General features: G+C 41.5%; 1 protein-coding gene across 3 annotated transcripts in view; it reads right to left on the bottom strand.

Moving 5' to 3' along the window:
• The window catches only part of fgf12a (fibroblast growth factor 12a), a 31,560-nt gene that overhangs the window by 12,520 nt on the left and 388 nt on the right, over window positions 1-18,652 (bottom strand). The window contains exons 1-2 of one of the 3 annotated variants that reach the window (XM_085390247.1): window positions 11,470-11,892; window positions 352-462 (exon numbers count right to left, since the gene is read on the bottom strand). In XM_085390247.1, the coding sequence (XP_085246373.1) occupies window positions 352-462; window positions 11,470-11,560 (202 nt within the window). In that variant the 5' untranslated portion in view covers window positions 11,561-11,892. Of the gene's footprint in view, window positions 1-351; window positions 463-4,782; window positions 5,886-11,469; window positions 11,893-18,652 lie in introns of those variants that run through there. The other 2 variants (XM_085390246.1, XM_085390248.1) reach the window with 2 other exon arrangements.

The raw sequence follows: 18,652 nt of genomic DNA, 5'->3' as shown, positions 1-18,652 counted from the left end.
TGATATTTAGAGACTACATCATTTTTGAGAAAACAGGCTTGGAGTACATAAAACATTTGAGCAGATTTTGGCACATTTATGTGCATATTATTACATAATCATATGCAGAAAAGAGAGCATTTGGCTCTGGGGTATTTCTTGCCTTTAAAATCTGTTTTTCAATCAAGATAATCCAATTTAGCGAGGGTGTCATAAATTAATTTTAGAGTGCTTTAGGTCACCCAAATAGCACGAGTTATATAAGAATTAAAAATGCTAAAGCGTATAAAGGCAGCAATCTATTATATAACCGACTCGTGGCCATTAAATGTTTTACGCTGGAAGCTGTGGCTTCCAAAATGCTCCACTCACTGTTGTCGCTGTTCTCGTCCTTGCTGCCGTCGATGGTTCCATCCGGCTGCATCTGCAGGTAGAAGCCCTGCTGGCTGAACAGTCGTGTCACGATGCCTTTCAGCTGTGGCTCTGGAACGTGCACACACACGTAACACGCACGCACACACACACACACACACACACACCCGTCGGCCCCAGCCCCGTCCCCACCAAGAATATGTCAGAACAACAGTCTCATAATGGTGAGAAAAAAGCACAATTTAGCTGATACCTCCGCTTTCAGCTAACACTCAGAAAAAAAATCATCCAAAAGAAGTGTTTCACGATCATAAAATGTAGTGCATGATTAATTAAAAGCTGGCTGTGGAGGATGGAGCGTATCAGCAGAACAATTATAGACTTACTCTACTTAAAAACATTTACAGTTCATTTCTTTTGTCGTATTTAAAGTCTCTAAAAGGTTAACGATGGTTCACTGTTCACTTTATGACTTGTGTATCTATTCAATTGTGATAAGCCATTTTAAAGGAACTCTTATTATTCCTGTGGCACAATCCAGCTTCCACAATTGCCCACAAAAAGCACTACACATTTAACAATTTCAATAATATATATATTGCATCACTAATATCAATAACACTATAAAGGACAATTTGCTGTGAATCACCTGATGCAGCACATGAGCCCATAAAAGGTTAAGTAGCTGTTTGACAGGAAAACCTTTACAAGGACAACACGTTAACAGAAAACCAATAATAAGTAAACCACAGTGGTTTACCTTTCAACAGCCTTTTAAAATCACATTTAATGCACACTGACATGCCAGTACTTTCTTTGGTATGAAGCAACCATGCATTTTAGAAATAATATGACTGACATTTTTTATGAAATCAATCTTTTGAACAGGCATGTTTCTATGCTGCGCTCCAAATGATTTCCTTATTATTTATTTCCTGAAAGGAAACAGAAAGGAAGTTCTGGAGGAGGTTTCATTTTATTTAATTTTTTTTGTTTCCCAGTAAGATAACCCTGTTTCGACCTCCAACTTTGGGGGGTATGACTTCTGGCGCGTGGCCAAAGTGCTGCTCAAAATGCTCCTCTCTTCAGGTGGAGCAGGTGGAAGCGAGGATTAGCTGAGGGCAAAAAAAAGCCTCTCAGCTTCAGGCAATGCTGAGTAAAAGCTGATGTGTGGAAAGCAGTTTTTATCTGAGAAAAAAAACATGCTTCTCTTGTTTGATTTTGTGCAAAAGCAGGAAGTCCAAGTCAGATGACATCATTATATCCTGATGATTAAGAATAAAATAAAACTATTTTTAAAGCAGGTAAAATAAAAGATATGATCATGCAATGAGTATATATACATTCATGGTTTTCTTGAGGCTCATTGTGAGTAATACTACTCTACAGCGGCACAGTAATGCGCTGTTTTGTGTAAAGTCTGGGAAAAACAAATAGATACTAAAGATGACTAATCCTCAGTTCAGTCTGTCTCACAAAAGGAACAAATTATGCGTTTTGTCACAATTTAATTGGCACTTAGTTTCTCTTTGTGCACCTAAATAAACATTCATTTAATGAAATCCTTGCTTTGCAGGCACAAACATTCTGATAAATAGTGTATGTGACTGGAATAAAGAAGCTTGACTGTTCACCAAGGTCATACAAATTCTTGGAGGACGTGCAATTCATTTTAGTCCAACCAGGCCCAAAAAGTCCCAAATGAATTGGCAGAAGAAACGTTTTTTCAAGCTTGCTATCAGGACAGAAGGATGGTTTTTGATCAGACTTCAAAAAGCACTGACAGATGTTAAGGTACTTACTTGAAAGCTGATCACTGCAATAATTACTGTTGCATAAACTCTAGTTATGTTTATTTTTCAGAAGACAAAATGTAGAGGAGAGGGCTCGAAGAAGGACTCCCCAGCGAGTGTGAGTTCCTCTGTACATCATCCTAACTGTCACTTCCCCATCTCACCTACCTGTGGGTTAGCGGCATCAATTCCTGGGACAGGCCCTTCATCATCCATCATGGGAGGGTAATGTAGAGAATGTAGCATATGCTTGTGTGTGTGTAAGCACTTGGGAGTGGCCACATCAGTAAATCACATGTGATAAAGACACTTCCATGAATTAAGGCCTCAGCACAGGCCTGAGCAACTGCCAACGCCTCATCGCTTCAATCATCAATCATTTACAGAATCAGCATGTGTGTGTGTGTGTGTGTGTGTGTGTGTGTGTGTGTGTGTGTGTGTGTGTGTGTGTGTGTAGGCATGAACAGACTTCCAGATAAACTCCAGTGTTTCCAACGTGTGTTTGTGCGTCTTTCAGCTGCAACAAGCTTAAGGCCACCCTGTGAGTGCACGGGCCACTAGAACATCAACAGATTTACTTCATACCAATACAGAAGGACAAAAACATTTAGGTACGTTGACAAATGGCGTCATGACCATGAAATGGTGAATGATCACCTGCTCTATAACGCTTCACAGGGAGGAACACATCATATCCATATACACCAATATACACTACAATTAAAAGAAAAAAAAACCTCTAGAACATTTACACAGTAGTACAGACACAAGACGGGGAGCGAGGATAGAGACTGATCCGACACTGACTGACAAAGAGAATGGGGCAGAAACGAAATGAGAAGAGGCAGGGAGAGGAGACAGAGGAGCAACAGACGGCTGGCTATAGGAGAGTTTTAGCTAGAAACAGGTCAGAAATGAAGCTTTAAAAGTCCAAGAAAGCCACACAGGAAGGAGAGATGAAGGGGGGGAGAAGAAGAAAGTCAGCAAGGGAGAGGGTCGCCGGCTGTCAGACAGGTGTTGAAGCCCCAGGTCCCTCCCACCCTCCCTCCCTCTCTGTCCCTCCCCACCCCTCCCTGGCCGAGGGGGAAGTCGACATGGGCGCGAGATGGGGTGGAGACGAAAAGAAACACAGCACACACGGATGGAGGCTGAGCTACTGACCTAGCCTGCAGCCCTTATGGGACACCTGTGGAGGTTTCGAGGGTGCATCTTACGAGGTGGGGGGGTGGGGGTGGGGGAATAGAAGGAAAAACAACAGGCTTTTAAACAGGCAGAATTCATAAATTCTCCAGTGTATCGGTTGTTTATAAGCAAATATATGGCAACACATCAGTGGAAATATATGGATAATCAATTAGAGGACATACAGCATCCGTCTGCCTCCCTGTCTGTCTGTCTGCTTTGTGACTGGCCATGTGGAAGGAGTTACCTACCTGCCCGTTAGTGTTTGGAGGACTGACTGCTTTGGCTGAATGGTTATGTTTTTAATCAAGTAATTTGCTGCAGTTTTGACACTGAGGTTGGATTGTCTGTGGAAGCTGCAAGACTACAGGGTTTTAAAGCTGGCTGTCTGGCTGGCTGGGTGACTGTCTCCATTTTTCTCCCTTTCTGCCTTAAATATTGATGCCTGACTGCCCGTCTGTCTCACTCCTCATCTGTCTGTTGGGACACTGAATGGATCTTACTGTCGCTCATCACAAACCAGAACTATCTGGATAGTGAGGAGGGGGAGGTGACTTGCATTCTTGGCTTGTTATCTGTGCACCAGGACAGAAACATTTCGAATTGTTTAAAAAAAAGAGAGAGATAGAGAGAAGGTTACGTGAATTTACGTGAATTGTAGTAGTACCTGAGTCTTTGTATATCAATACAGCCAGGGCAGCTCTTAATCACTAAAGCTATACCTCCCTTCACTGCAGTAAAGCTCCCTCTCTGCAATAAGCAATAAACATTTACCATTAAAACATTTAATCTGAAAAGAGCCTTGGTGCACTGCAGTGCAACTTATCTCCGCTCCTTACCCCCAACCTGCATTAATATTGAATTTGGGCCATTTTAAAGCAGGTTTCTTCTTTTTCTTCCATATAGCTATTCAAGTTGCAATTGTGTAATTGTGTAATTGGGGGGTCGGGCTGGGGATTATTATGTGTGGGGGGAAATAAAAAAATCAGAGGCTTAGATTTATTGTAATGCTTTTGAGTCAAATCCCGCTCGAGCTTTGGCTGGGGAAGAATTTTTTGCTCAGGGGTTAATTTATTATTCTGATCAGAGCACTATCACGATGCATAAACCGGTAACGTCACGGCATGTAGATCATCCACCGTGCATTCTGGCCGGTACCGCTCGGTATGTGGGGGAGGGTTGCGGTGGGATAGACAGACAACAAGAAGACCTCATGGAACAGGTGGATTCTTTTTTCTTTCTTTTTCGCACCGCGGAGAAAATCTACCTTCTCCTCCGGTTCAGATTGAAGCCCTTGACTGCAGTATAATGCCTCTGCTGCTTCAAAGAGGGGCGGGGTGGCGCGTGGTGGTGGTGGTGGGGGGAGGTTGGGGGAAACCGCTTCCATACACAGACGTAACACACATCAGTTTAAAGAAAAAAGCAACAAGAACAAAAAAAAATTTACGGCACTGACCTGGTCGCCGCCGAACGGGTCTTTTCTTGCCGCTGCAGAAACGGACTTTGCTGAAGACCCCCAAGAAATGCCTCTCGCAGAGAGAGCGGGGGTCTTTGCTGGGACTGGGGCGACGTTTCGAAGTCGAGACCCGGTCGCTGTTGGATTCCCTCGCCTGGCGTTTCTGCCGGATCAGGGAGCTGGCGATCGCGGCCATCTCCCCGAACCGAGTCTGAAAACGAAAAGTCTACTTCGGCAGATGTCGGATCTCACTGTAGGTAATTGGTGTGTGGCGGAAATAAAAATAAGAACGTTGATTCTGTCCTTAGGTCCACGAGTTTGTTGGGTTGTTTTTTTTTTTAACTAAATGTCATACTGATCACGAAAATCCTTCGAGTCCAGGGTATCATTGCGCTTCGGGCAGCATCCTCTTGTGGGGACAGTAGAGTATATTTAGATATATATCTATAAATATGATCAGCTGCTGCGAGTTTTGCTTCGACACTCGGGCTTTTCAATCAACAGCAACCGATCTTATATAAAATATCTAAGGGTTAGGCCACAAGGACCCAGATATCAGACATGAAAACATGCAACAGTGTTTCTAAGTTGATGCTGCTGCGTGCCATAGACGAGAGCGCTTCAGGTATTCCAGGTGAACAGCGCCGCGGCTGACGAGCACGACATCGTTTTCCTCATCCGCACACCAGCCTACCCTCTGGGTTCCTGACGCCTTTCGATAAGCATTAAACCCAAACCCAGGGGCACTGCTCGTGCGTGGAGAAGACTACTAACTTTTTCTTTCCGTAATGATCTTTTTACTCCATGCTCAAAGAGAAGTCCGCTGCCGGTCCAGGATGCGGTGTAGGAGCCCGTGTATGTGAACCAGTCTCCGGTTCCGTCGATGGCACCGCTTAAATGCAGTCGGGGAAAAAATGGAATCGGCGAGCAGAGGCTACTCTGCAAGGATGCTGCAGAGATGTAATTTAAGCCTGCAGGCAGTGATTCCCGTCTGAAAAGCAACAATTAGTTGAGGCGAACACACGCCGGAGTGCTTTTCATTGTAGCGCACAAATAATAAAGTGACCTAAGCATTATTTCCAGCGAGTCCCGAATGAATACTGTGTGTGTATGTGCGAGTGAATGGTGGCGGTCCACAGCTTCTCTCTCTCTCTCCCTGCCTCCCTCCCTCTCTCCCTCCCTCTCTCTCGATCTCCCTCTCTGTCTCTCTCACCCCTTGTCTCCCTCTCCAACTCTTTTAACGCAATCATACGTGATTGAGGTTAGTATTAGTAATTCCCAGGAGTTGCACGGGACAAATGAATGATCCCAATCTCGAAAATTTGCGAATATTGGAATTTGTATTGCAAAATGTAAACTTAAAAGGGGGGAGGGGCTGGGTGTTTTTTCTTCTTCTTCCCTTTGAGAAATGGATGCGCGTGCACGTGCGTCCTTTTGGACGACTCATCTCACAACTGTCTCTTTTAATTACACTTCAAATCCAAAGTTGCAAAGCAGTTTGAAAATGCGAGAAGGCTGCATGAAACTGCAAACTGCATACAAAGTTGATTCTTAATCAGTTTTGGCTTATACTACACGGCATTCTTGCCCTCACAGCTTATAGGCCTATCAAAGAGATAGGAGCACACATTTTATTTTGTAAAGAAAACAGTGGCCACGCAAAGAGCATGTTAAGTCTGGCTTAAAGGATCAACCGCAACAGGGTCCAACACGCAGAGTATGAGCGGGAAACACACACATTCAGGCAAAACTCAAGATCCACACAGTGACACAACAGATGGATTCATGTGATGGAAGTGAAAGTACAGCCCCAATGAACACAAATGACAACAATCAACAAATAACACTGTGACACTATAGCTTTGAACTGCCTTCAAACACATCTTGGCCCCTCAGTTCGTGTGAAAGCATCGTGAGAGCACCCTGTAGGCCTATTCTGTGTTTCCATCTGACTAGGAACAATTGCAAACCAATTGATTGCTTCTCTGCGGCTGTCTTCAGCACAATTAAGAGGACGAGGATCACTGTAGCAGTAAAGGTAAATCAATGTAAAACGCACCAGCCAGAATAACCTGCAGGCATGATGGACATCATGTTTATGTGCCTCTGGTTTCATTCCTTTTGTTGCATGGCTAAGGAGAACACAACACAGCACAGCACAGATGCATTCTGTGTTAGGAAAAACACACGTGTCTTTAGCAGCATCCCCGTGATGAAAGGGCATGAAACATTTAGAGGCTTTTTCTAGGACTTGGTTTGACATTCTCTCACCAAACTGAATCTGTAGAGACAGCAAGACGAGGAAAGAGGAGAGACCGAGCGAAAGACGGAGAGAGATTTTCTTTTGCCGGCTATTGTCTGTCCCTTTTATGTAAGATTTGGATAAAATGGATGAAGGAATGTGAATGTGAAGTGCTGATACCCGCGTCAGTCATTTGCATTTTTCTAAAGTATCTGCGAGAGAGAGAGAGAGAGAAAAGACTGATAGAGAGAGAAAGGGAGATGGAGGGCAGATAAAATCTTACATACTAAGATAGGCAAGGAAAGAAAGTTAGGAACCGAGGCTTGGATTCAATCAGATTCTAAATCAAAAACCTTTTGTATTCCTATTGAGTTGCCAGTGAGTGATAGATATTAATTTGACACTGCAGTATAAAAAAATAATAATAATAGTCTCAATACAACATTCATCACTTTGGATGTGATATACTGCGCGCTTCTAAGAAAGAAAAAACAGAGCTTGTGGTTCCGAGTACAAAGTGAGTTTTCTCAGAAATGGGAGGGAGCTCGTGCGCACCACAGACATGGACATACGTCTTTGTCGGGGAAAGATAAAGTATTCCCTAATGAGGATCTGTTTGGCTTCCTCCTTCTACCAGAGACAATTAATGTTCCCTTCACTCCAGAAACGATACATCCAAAATCAGTGAAACACTGCTGTTATGAAACACACTGCAGATAGTACAGAGTAATAATTTAAATTGACATTTCAAGTGATTTTGACTCTGAAGATTGGCTGTCATGGTTACAGAGACTGTGTGAGTTTGTTATTATTGTCAAATGTTCTTCTTTTTTTTCTTGGTTAAATAATATGAACATTAAGGGCAAAAATGGAAGCAAGTATGCTGAGGATGCATTTGGAGCATTTATCTTTTAAAAAGATGTTTTATGTGAGACTTTCTCATTAAATGTACAAATTTAACTGTGATGAATCAATTCAGTGAACAGAAATAAACCACAGCCAGAGTCTCTGGCCTTGCCAGAGGTGCAGCTTGTTCAGAGAAACATTTTTTGTATATCTGCTGCCCCCTTGTGGAGAATAAATGAACCACAACCACTTTGGAGAGAAACTACTTTCACTGTTTCCTATCTCTGAAGTTTGTCACTTCTCTGTGTCCTTGAGATACCTCACAGATCTGTTGACTCACAATAGCTAGAACTGGTTGTCATAGCGTAATGTCATGCCAGCTCCTCGAGAAGCGCAGAGTAGAAACGTGAGAGAATATGAGACATTCTGTGACTCAAAATGCTGCTTAAAAACTTCTACTACATAAACAACATGAATCAACATGAAAAGGAGATAAAAGCCCGAGTCGTACGGCTGAACAAAACAATTAGATTCTAATTTTAATCACATCTAGTGCAGCAAAATATGAGACAAAGTCTAGATTCCTGCATCTCGCTCCGATAAATCGAGTCATGTCTGTATGTGTGATGTGCGTTTGTCCGCGTGTGTGTGTGTTCACATTTCTAGTCAAATCATCATCCAGTTGACTGCAAACATGGTGTGTATATTGCTGGGGAGGAAAGGAAATGCAGCACTAAGTTTAAGAGGGTTTCCTGTTTCTAAGCTGTTGGTCAGCAGAGCCTGTTGCACATGGAGCTAGGCATTACAGTAAGATGATGGTGTTAAGCTAACACACAGAGTCAGGCAACCACTCACATTCACGCATATGTCCAATTTAGAACCTCCAGTTCATCAACAAGCATGTATTTGGACTGTTTAGGAGGCGAGAGAGAATCCATAAAGGCACATGGGCAACCATGCAAAGTCAACACAAAAAAACAAAGCAGTGGATTCAAACCTAGAATGTTTTTCATTGTATTTATTTAGTGTTTTTGATTGATTTGCAATTTTGTTGTGCAACACTGTGCCGAAGATTAAAATTCATCTTGAATCTTTTAATAAACTTTCCACTGACCGTGACGTCTGCCTTGGAAACTAATACACGAAGGAATCTCTGTATGTGTGTGTGTGTCAGCTCTTTAGCCAATCGTGTTCTTGTACGTCCTCTACCATTACTGCTGCATTCAGGAGGTCACAATCCTCTGTGACCTTAGCAGTTCAAGTTCAAATTATATATATACATCGGCATTTGCTATGAGTGTTAAACCTAATGTTACAAAACATTATATACTGACATTAGAAAAAGAACTTTAACCTAAACCTGATGTTATATTCATCAGTTACTGAAAACTGACCAAGTGGCAAATATAAAGTGCTGCTGGGTCTGTTAGCGTTGCTAGTATGACACCCACCACACAGTATCCTGTACCTGCCACACATTAACCACAATACTGGGGCTCTAGGTGCTCCTGACATCTGGCGTCCTTCTACTGTGCCGTGGAACCCTTACTGATATATTTTACCCACTGCTCCTATTTCAATATATCGGCTGCTGCGACATTATTATGGGACATTATAAACCGTTCATATTTAATGCAGTAGTTTGCAGTAGTTTACAACACCCGAGTGTGTTTGTTTTGTTCACACCATAGCCCTAAGCAGCACACTTCCAAGACTGGAGACAAAGAGGGAAAACTTTAACACCACAAAAGCCAGGTGCAAATCTGATACTACAAAGGAAAGCAGGTGCAAACATTTAAGCCTGCTCACACACACATAGTTCACCAGAAGTCCCTACGGGGTGAATTTTGCGCCTAAAAAATGAAGTGTTTAATACTTCACTTCCTGCTCCTTGTTGCTTCCATGATCTTATACTGTTCAGACTGTAGGAGAGAATGATGCAATGAGATTGCCATGCAAAATGCAGACTTTGGCAACTTTGTATAGAAAGTTAAATCAATTAAATGGCTTTGTTTCACTTTCTATGGACAATGTTTTTGAGTTATTCTGAAGTTATCAGAGAGAAAAATGGGGAAAAAATGCTGCCAGCATGGCAGCATCACTCAAAACTCATACTTCCCTTATATTTTAGCTGTAATTGGAAATGAAACTGTCTGAGCCATACCACCATAATAATATAAATACAGAAAATCAAACATTAACCTTCAAAATGATTGAAAAAGTCCAAGGTTTAAACAAACTATTTATCTGAAGCAATTTGATCTTATAACGATCCTTAACTCAATCCACACAGTCATGCTTCGCAGCACATGGGTGTCATTTCAACACCCATGTGCTGACTCATAAAGTTTTGATTGAGGTCAAAGGGTTCATCTAACAGTGAGCACAGATGCAGAATAAGGACTGATAGTGCTTCATATCCGAGTCCTACAGATCCCAGGGTGCATGCTGCTTTTGGTCCAACTACCTCAGAGGAATCAACTGTGCTTAATGGAGTTTCTAATTGTCTGCCCTGAATTTCCAAACTGCTCCAGCTGAGAGCCTACGTACTGCAAGTGACAAGAGGAGGTGTTGCATTTGTTTCCCAGTAACAAAAAAAAACTTCTGGTTTTCACTGGCAATACTGGGGAATTCTCCACGCCTATGGAGACAGTAGATCTGTGTTATGAATGAACAACAGCAGCATTGCAGTGAATTGCCTGAGACATGACTAGAGGACATGGCAGGGATCTTAGGCTTGTTGCCAAAGACTGATAAGTGGTGGCTGTGTGTGGGCTTGTGTGTGTGCTTATGCATGTCATTGCAGTTTTGTATCCTCAAGTGGTCTTTTTTATATATACAAATTCTAAGCTGCATAGGTTTCGTTAAAAAAAAAAAAAGCTGTATACATATCTATTAAAGTAGTTAAAGCTACAGTGGTACTTTTGGGGACTTTCAGAGGGGTCTTCGAATTTAATTTAATTAGGCCTAACCTCATACCAAAAAACATGTACCAGTGAAGCGCAGAGGGAGTTGAGTAGTTTTAAACTGAGTTTGTACTGTATCTAATTGTACAAAATGCAATCAACCAACCAACCAATCAATGTGGCTTGGCATATACAAAAAAAAGAAAGAAAAAAAACTCTGACTGGAACAGGAGCCTTTCTGTTGTGGCGCTATCCGTGGTGCTGGTCGTTTGGGGCCCTGAAGGAGCGCTGCTTCTCCAGGCCCCTGAACTTTAATGACTTGATCCCTGCATTATCCATTTTTGGCCCGCTTCAGTTGCACCACTAGAAACAAATATAGCACGGGCTTGTACAGTATCAGGACCCCTCTCCTCTCCAGAGTAGTGCGACTTACAGCTGACTGCCAGCAGCTATCCGCGACGGCCGAAGACTGCACAGAAAACTCAGGACAGACGCGAGGAGCACAAGGAGAGCCTCCCTCCACTGCAGACTCGGAAGATGTTACTCACACACACTCTGGTGTTTAATAAAACCACTCATCCCCTCCTCCCCTTCTCTATAAATCCCCCCTTTCCTTTCCCTTTCCCCTTTTCTTTTATCACTCAAGAGAGAAAGCATGCAAAGCAAAGACAGCTATAATGCTATGTCTCTCACCGTTGGTGATTGTGGTCGACTTCGATCGTTGTCCACAGAAACACTGCAGCATATGCGCTCCTTTCTGAAGGAATGGCCTCAGAATCCTCATTGATTTGGGTTGATGGGAGCCTTCCTCAATCCAAACAATCGGACAACGCTATCACAACACAGCAGGGTCAGGCAGCATAGCGTAGCCAGCCAGCCTTTCTCTACTGGCTCTCACAGCAGCCCCTCAAAACGCCGGAAGGGCACAGTCTGCAGGACAAATTACGCTAAAACGAGGCATCTTGAGTGATTCCCCCCTCTCTCGCTCTCTCTAACCCTCTAACTCTCTCTGTCTTTCCTCTTCTTGTCCACCGACGGTCATTCGCGTTCACGGCACACTCCTCTTCCGCCACAGCAGGCAACGCAAGGACGTTACAATGTGCTCTTAATTGTACACCCCCCTCCTCCTCCTGCCTCCGCGTCTTTACCAGCAGCGGACGTAATAGCAGAAAAGGAGATGGGAAGGGGGAGAGAGAGAGTGAAGATTGAAAGAGAGAAAGAGAGAGAGAGCGCACGCCAAAGTTAAACTGCAGGGGTAAGTGGCAGGCCACGAGTGAGGTAATGCGGAGCTGACAGCTAAAAAGCGACAAAGGCTGCACGATCCGAAGCTTTGGCCGCACAGATGTTGGACTCCGAGAGCCAGTAGTTTTCCTCTTTCTTTTTTTTACCCCCTTCTACGTTTTCACAAATCACCGGGAAGAAGCGGACAACGTCAGCTGCAGGCCATCGCTTTGAATGCGTGAGAGTAGCAGAAAGTTTATGGCTCAGTCACTGCTTATGAAAGAGTGAGTAACGGTAAATGACTGGTTCGTATATAGCGCCTTTCTACTCTTCTGAGCACTCAAAGCGCATTCACACCCATTAGCACAAGCACATTTTTCTAAGTGCTTTCTAGCTAACATTCACACACATTTATACACCGGAGAGCAATTTGGGGTTAGTATCTTGCTAGGGACTAGGGGAAGCCGGGAATCAAACCACCAACCTTGCGATCAGTAGATGACCTGCCTGAGCTACAGCCACCCCAACAATGGCCACCGAAGTGTCCTTCCAAGTGCGGCAGCAGTGCGTTTGTTATTTCGCTAAATTCCATATATGGATTTGATATAGATCAGCATATACGCTTTAAGCTGATCATGACTTTGTGAAAAGTGTAAATCTTTCTCCTGAATGCAACAGGAACAGTGTGCAGAAACAACGAGAGCAAGAACAATAGAAGTAACCAGTTTGGTTTCGCTACAGCACTTTGCGTGGAAGATCTCGGAGTCCCACTGCGTCTTTTGTTAATGCGTGAAAGTGAAAAGTCAGCTGCTAAATCAGGGAAAGTCAATTCCAGGATGAGGATTTGTTGGAACATCACAGTGTGGCGTAAATGCGGTCCCGAACTGAATTAGGTACTTGCAATACTGGACAGTGGAGTTGTGACTCTATAAAAAGCCTTTGCATATATTTTATATCACACTATATCTCCAGATGACACTCACCGTGTGCACTTCAAGCTCTAATGACCTTAAAATGTGTTTTCAGTTATGACTCACTATCCAAACGAGAAGGTTCACGATCTCATTACGCATTTTGACCCATGATGACTAGAGCGCTATGTGCCATTTTCAACACCAGGTGGTGCCATAGCATAAACCATTAAAATTAAAGCGAGCATATCCAAGTAGAAGAGAGTTGCCTATAGATACTCAAATTGCTAAAACATTAACACTAGATTTGCACAAGACAAAACAAATTAAAGAGGATGCTGGGTTTTATTTTATTTTTCCAAGTCACCAGTCAGCCAAACAAACACTATGCCAATCTCTGCCGTCTCATTCAGCACACTGCTAAAAAGTACTTTACAGTATATACTGCAACATTTTACTATATTTCAAAACCTAATTCTTGTGCTCATGTGACATTGCACCACAAGGACAATGAGATATATGATTACAGCTACCATGGGAACATTCCCTCGCTATGTAAAATCTACACAATGAACATAACAGGACATTATAGGTCAGCAAAATGCCTCAACAACAGCATCCACATGCAAATAAGGAAAGGTCAGAGAGGAATAAAGAGAGAATGGGTAGAGGGTGCAGGGAGCTGGCATCAGACCCAGAGTTACAGACTTGGTGATGGTGCTGTACTGTACACTCAGCTTTCACTATACTGTACCACTGCAGAGTCAATCGCTAGTTGCTAAAGAGCCAAAGAAGGTATGAGGGGAGGAATAGAGATGAAACGGGGGCTATAGCGCAGAGGGAACGTGAAGTGACAAAAACGCACTGTAGTTGAGGCAACACTTTAGCATCCAAACAAAATCTATTATTAATTATGCTAATTAAAAATGTAGTTTTAGTTTTAATGTGTTTGTCCCAGGGACAAAATTGTGGAACATTTTCATTTATTAGCATCAATTTTATTTAAAAATGGACAAAACAATCACAATGACAGTCACTTAATGATGGGAGGACTTAGTGTGCCTGATTATTACTCACAAAGTAAATAAGCACTGATCTATTCCATTTCGTTAATATGACACAAGAGTTATAGCACCATGCTTCTGACACGGCATGAGATTTGTATGATAAGCTCTAATAAATATCTCATAAATGCTATGGTTTTATGGAATTCTGATATGTTTATTTACAGTCAGTTCCCTGCTACGGCTATGCTTAGTTGGTTATCATTCCATTCATTTATTGGCATTAATGTAAATATGTTCAAAGTTTTTGATACTTCACACCCTGAAATTTGCTGTCAGTTTTGATGTTTGCTTTACTTGTTTAAATCACCTGATCATCAATCTGACAGCAGTAAAACTGTCATTATCATAAGACCTGTTGTTTACAGACCTTTCAGTTTAATTTTAAAGCTTCAAAAAGAGAAAATGTGTACATTGTTTACATTTCACTTGTTCCCAATCCAACCCAGGCACTGACTGGAGAGCTCAAAGATAGAGTCGAGCCTTACAAACTTAAAAAATCCACATAAACTGGATTGTCCTACAACACATGTTGAAGTGTTTGCTTTAGTAGGATTCTTATAAAACAACAGAGCTTGTTTCTCCTCGTTTCTCCCCTAAAAAGCCCAGGAGATGTGCAAAAAAAGTGTCCTGGTTGAAGAAGACATGGAGGCAAAAAAAAGTTAAATAATCAAACTGAAAGAGATGGCAAGCTGATGGCAAGGAAAGAAACAAACAGCACAGCACAGACACTGGTCACTAAACAAAAGCATAAGTTAAAAAGTGTAAACTACCAAAAACATGCTCCTCTCCACAACATAGGAGTAAATATCCAGAACACACAGCTCACACGTGGCAAACCAAAGAGGATCTCTGACACTGCAGCGCTCCTCACTCTGGCCTTAAGTACAGCTGTGCAGAAGGGCAGTACCTATGGCAGGACAGGTGGTAGGACACACCCATGGAGGCAGACATCACAGCATGTCTAGCTGTGGCCATAACACTCCTTCCCTGAAACCACTGGATGAAGTCTTCCACCGAACCACTTAACAAATTTCTGCAGATATCACTGCAGTGGTGAAAATGAGCACAAGAATGCATCTGTGTGTGTTACTTCATAAGTTTTTGAGATATTTAGCATCTTAGTTAGGTTTAGCTTAGTAATAACCAAATCACATGGGCTTTACAGCTTTAGATCATCTTTATTTCTATTAAAAAATATGAATCCTTTAATAAAGACAGGGCCTAGCATTGAATGACCATTGATTATAACAGAACAAAGACATTAAAAAATAAATTAGTAAATACATTAACCAAAGGCTTAAACCCCTTTACATCTGAATATGAGCAAGAGGTGTCTATATTACATTTAAGTACAGAGTTTAGTGCAACAAATAAATCCCTGTTTAAAATTACTGCAAGGATGACTCAGTTGTTTATGTGTTTGCAGCAAAGCTGCCCACAGCGGGGCATGATGGATGATGGATGAGAAAAACATTTCAAAACATATGAAAAATCCACTTAGTTATTTAATACTTGGTGCACAAAGGTCATGTTAAGGCATCAAACACCTGGGTCTTCATTTGACAATTTTAAATGGTTGTCTTATCAGAATTAAGTTGTGACCAGTGATATTAAATATTTTAGCCTGTTTAGTAAAAATCACATTCTCTTTTGTACACATTCAACATTTTCACTAGCATTCCAACAATCTAGTTTTTACTTTAGTGCAATACAAAATATGCCATCAACTGTGAGTAGATATGTCAGCCATGCACAATTACGCCACTAAGCATCCTCAGAAACAGAAAACTGTGGTGTGGCACTATGACACAGGACACACCACCTTGAGCTTATTGCATGTATCATTTTATAGGCCTATATAAACTGATAAAGTAGTTTGCAAGTCTGCTTGGTACAAAAGCACAGTTACAACTAGTACTACTACTAGAAGGCTAGCCTTATTAGCAGTGCTAACACTCATCTAAACGAAGAGAACAATCAAAAACCTTCCATCACAAATAGTGAAGTTCTTGACTTTCCTTAAAATTCATATGCCATAAATAAAGCTAATGTTGCCAGTTCTGTATTAACTGAAATTCAAATTTTACTTCCAGTGCATCATATGTGCTTCAGTTATTTGGAAATGTAATGGACGCTTCAAATCAAACTCGGTCTATCTGTATTTAATTTTCATTTTGAAGTAGAAATTAAGGCTTTTACTTGCTTTTAAAATATCATATAAATAGTCAGCAGTGATGCATAATATAGTGTAATATCGTACATCTTTGGCTGAGGGTAAATAATAATAGCATATATGTTGTTTTTGTAAGCTGCTTTGACAGCAACACAATAACTTTATTCTACCAGACAAAACTTTTGCATAAACTACAGATGCCAATAAATCATTTCTGTGTGGAAATCTATTGCCATCTCTATAGTTAAATATTACAACAATATTTATTAATGGGCAGTTAAAATAACCTATACAAAGATAAACAGTCACAGATTTGAGAAGATATTTAAATGCACAAAACCCCAGAGTCACTGCTGATGGTTATTACTGTTTGCTGAAATTCTAGTATTCTGCAAAGCTTAAAGAAACAGTGCTTTTTAAATCAACACTGTTTCAAAACTGTTTATGGTTGCAACAAGTAATGCTGCCAAACACCTTTCTGCTGAATGACAAGTGTGCAAACTTGAGGTTAGCGGCTCAATTTGACCGTAGGACAACAACAACACACTTGTGGCAGATTGCACAGAGATAACTGAGATTTTTGTATTTATTCATTATTATTTCTTTATTTAATTACAGGCATGTGGGTGGCAATCACTCAAAGCCGCCTATTGTTTTCAGCTTTGCGTTGATTGTTTTGGTCACATCTACAGCAAATTAACACCCACCAAAGCATCCATGTAAACGCAATCATCAGCATAAAACAACATTTTTATACAAGCACCATACTTAAGTTGAGGAACTGTGAGCTGATGTTCTACTTTATATGAGATCACACTTCAGGGAATCAACCCATGCCATGCACAGAGAGAAACGACAATAGCATCCAACACATGTCAGCATAAAAAACTACAACCAAACAATGCAATCACTTAATTTAGTAATAAACCAGTGATGAGAGGTGATGCATCTGAAAACAGTGACAGTTCAAACTACACTTCCACAGATTTAGTACATATGCACAGGAAAAACTTCAATTGAGAGGTTGGTGGTGGTTGTAACTGCTTCGTTAGGTGATAAACACTAGAGATCCCAGAGTGGGTTGAAAAAGGTTTATACCAGAATCGGTCTAGCAAAGACTCTAGTTCGACCCACTGGACAGCTTTGGAAAATATGAAGGAGAATATAAATTTTTGTCTTTAAACATTAAATATAATAGATTTTACAGACATTCATAATACACCAGTGTAATCAAGTGCTAGATAAACCATTACATGAGAGAAACAAGCCTGTATTTCCTGTATCTACTACAAAAAATAAATATTTTTTACGGTGTGTCACCAGTAAAATAAAGAAATAAAATAGGACATTTTCTGCAAGTTAACAAATAACTTTCACTATCTTTCATTTATTTTAAAAATGTAAGCCCAAAGACTTGTGCTGACAGATTTCTTTCAATAATTACAGCAGCATATCTTTGCCAAGTAAAAGAACCTCACACTTCGTTTTCTTATATTGATTTTTACCGTTTTGGCCAACTTAAAAACAAAGTAGGCTGTTTGTGGCCCACGATGTAAGATTAGTTTAATATCCGTGCTCCAAATGATGTAAGTGGAATCTAAACTGTGCACTTGGCATGAAACCTGCTTTTCCCCACTACTTTTATAGGCTTTTTTGCTATGTTACCACACTTTGCTTTGGAACAACTCTGAGCGAAACAGGCCAATGTGACCCTGCCTGAAGGTTACCCTACTTAAACAAGGGCACTCTGTCCCTAATCCAAATATATTTTACACAGGGAACACCCCCCTTTGTGCTTTAACCCCCATGTGTCTTAAAAAAAACTAAAAAAAAAAAACCTCCACAACATAAAGACAATGAAGCACATCACTGTTTAGAGTGAAACGCCTTTAAGGACATCTAGCTTTTCAGGGAGCAGACTCAGCATCCAGCAGGTGTAAACTGCAGCCTCTCTACCCATTACTGGTAAAGTTGAAAAGCTTTGTCAACAACACGCATGCTAATCGTTCAGGGAACACTGCCGCCGCTGCACGGAGAACAGCAGAGCAGTCGTTTCACCGCAAAAAAAAAGTGGAGAGGCAGCAGTTTTTGTCTAAATCAGCTGACAGCACTGACAGAGTAAAGACGCTATAGGAGAAGGGAGACCAAACCTTTTACCATGCGCAGCAGCCTGCTTGAAAACAACCAAAGCCTAATGTAATATTTACACTGGTTCTATAAATGTATATGTGCACTGCATATGTGATTTGCAGTCCTTATAATGTTAAATTATGACCAGTGCTGGGGAGTTTAGGGTGCACACTGGGGTTGCAGAGTGTATGCTTGGGGTGACAAAACTATAAGAGGCAGTAGACTGAGCGAGAGAGTCTGGATACAGCAGCAGTAGCAGCATCGCCCTGCAGCACTGAACCATGTGGTGAGGATGTGTGGTTGGTTATGGCGTGTGCAGGATATCTTGCGCATCCACTGGGTCAAATTCGTGCCCATATTCAAAAAGTGTATTT

This window comes from Rhamphochromis longiceps, linkage group LG18 (assembly GCF_057381845.1).
Source record: "Rhamphochromis longiceps isolate RC_006_pf linkage group LG18, R_longiceps_female_GT1.1, whole genome shotgun sequence".
Classification (NCBI taxonomy): Eukaryota; Metazoa; Chordata; class Actinopteri; order Cichliformes; family Cichlidae; genus Rhamphochromis; species Rhamphochromis longiceps.
This window is presented reverse-complemented; position numbering and strand designations above follow the sequence as displayed.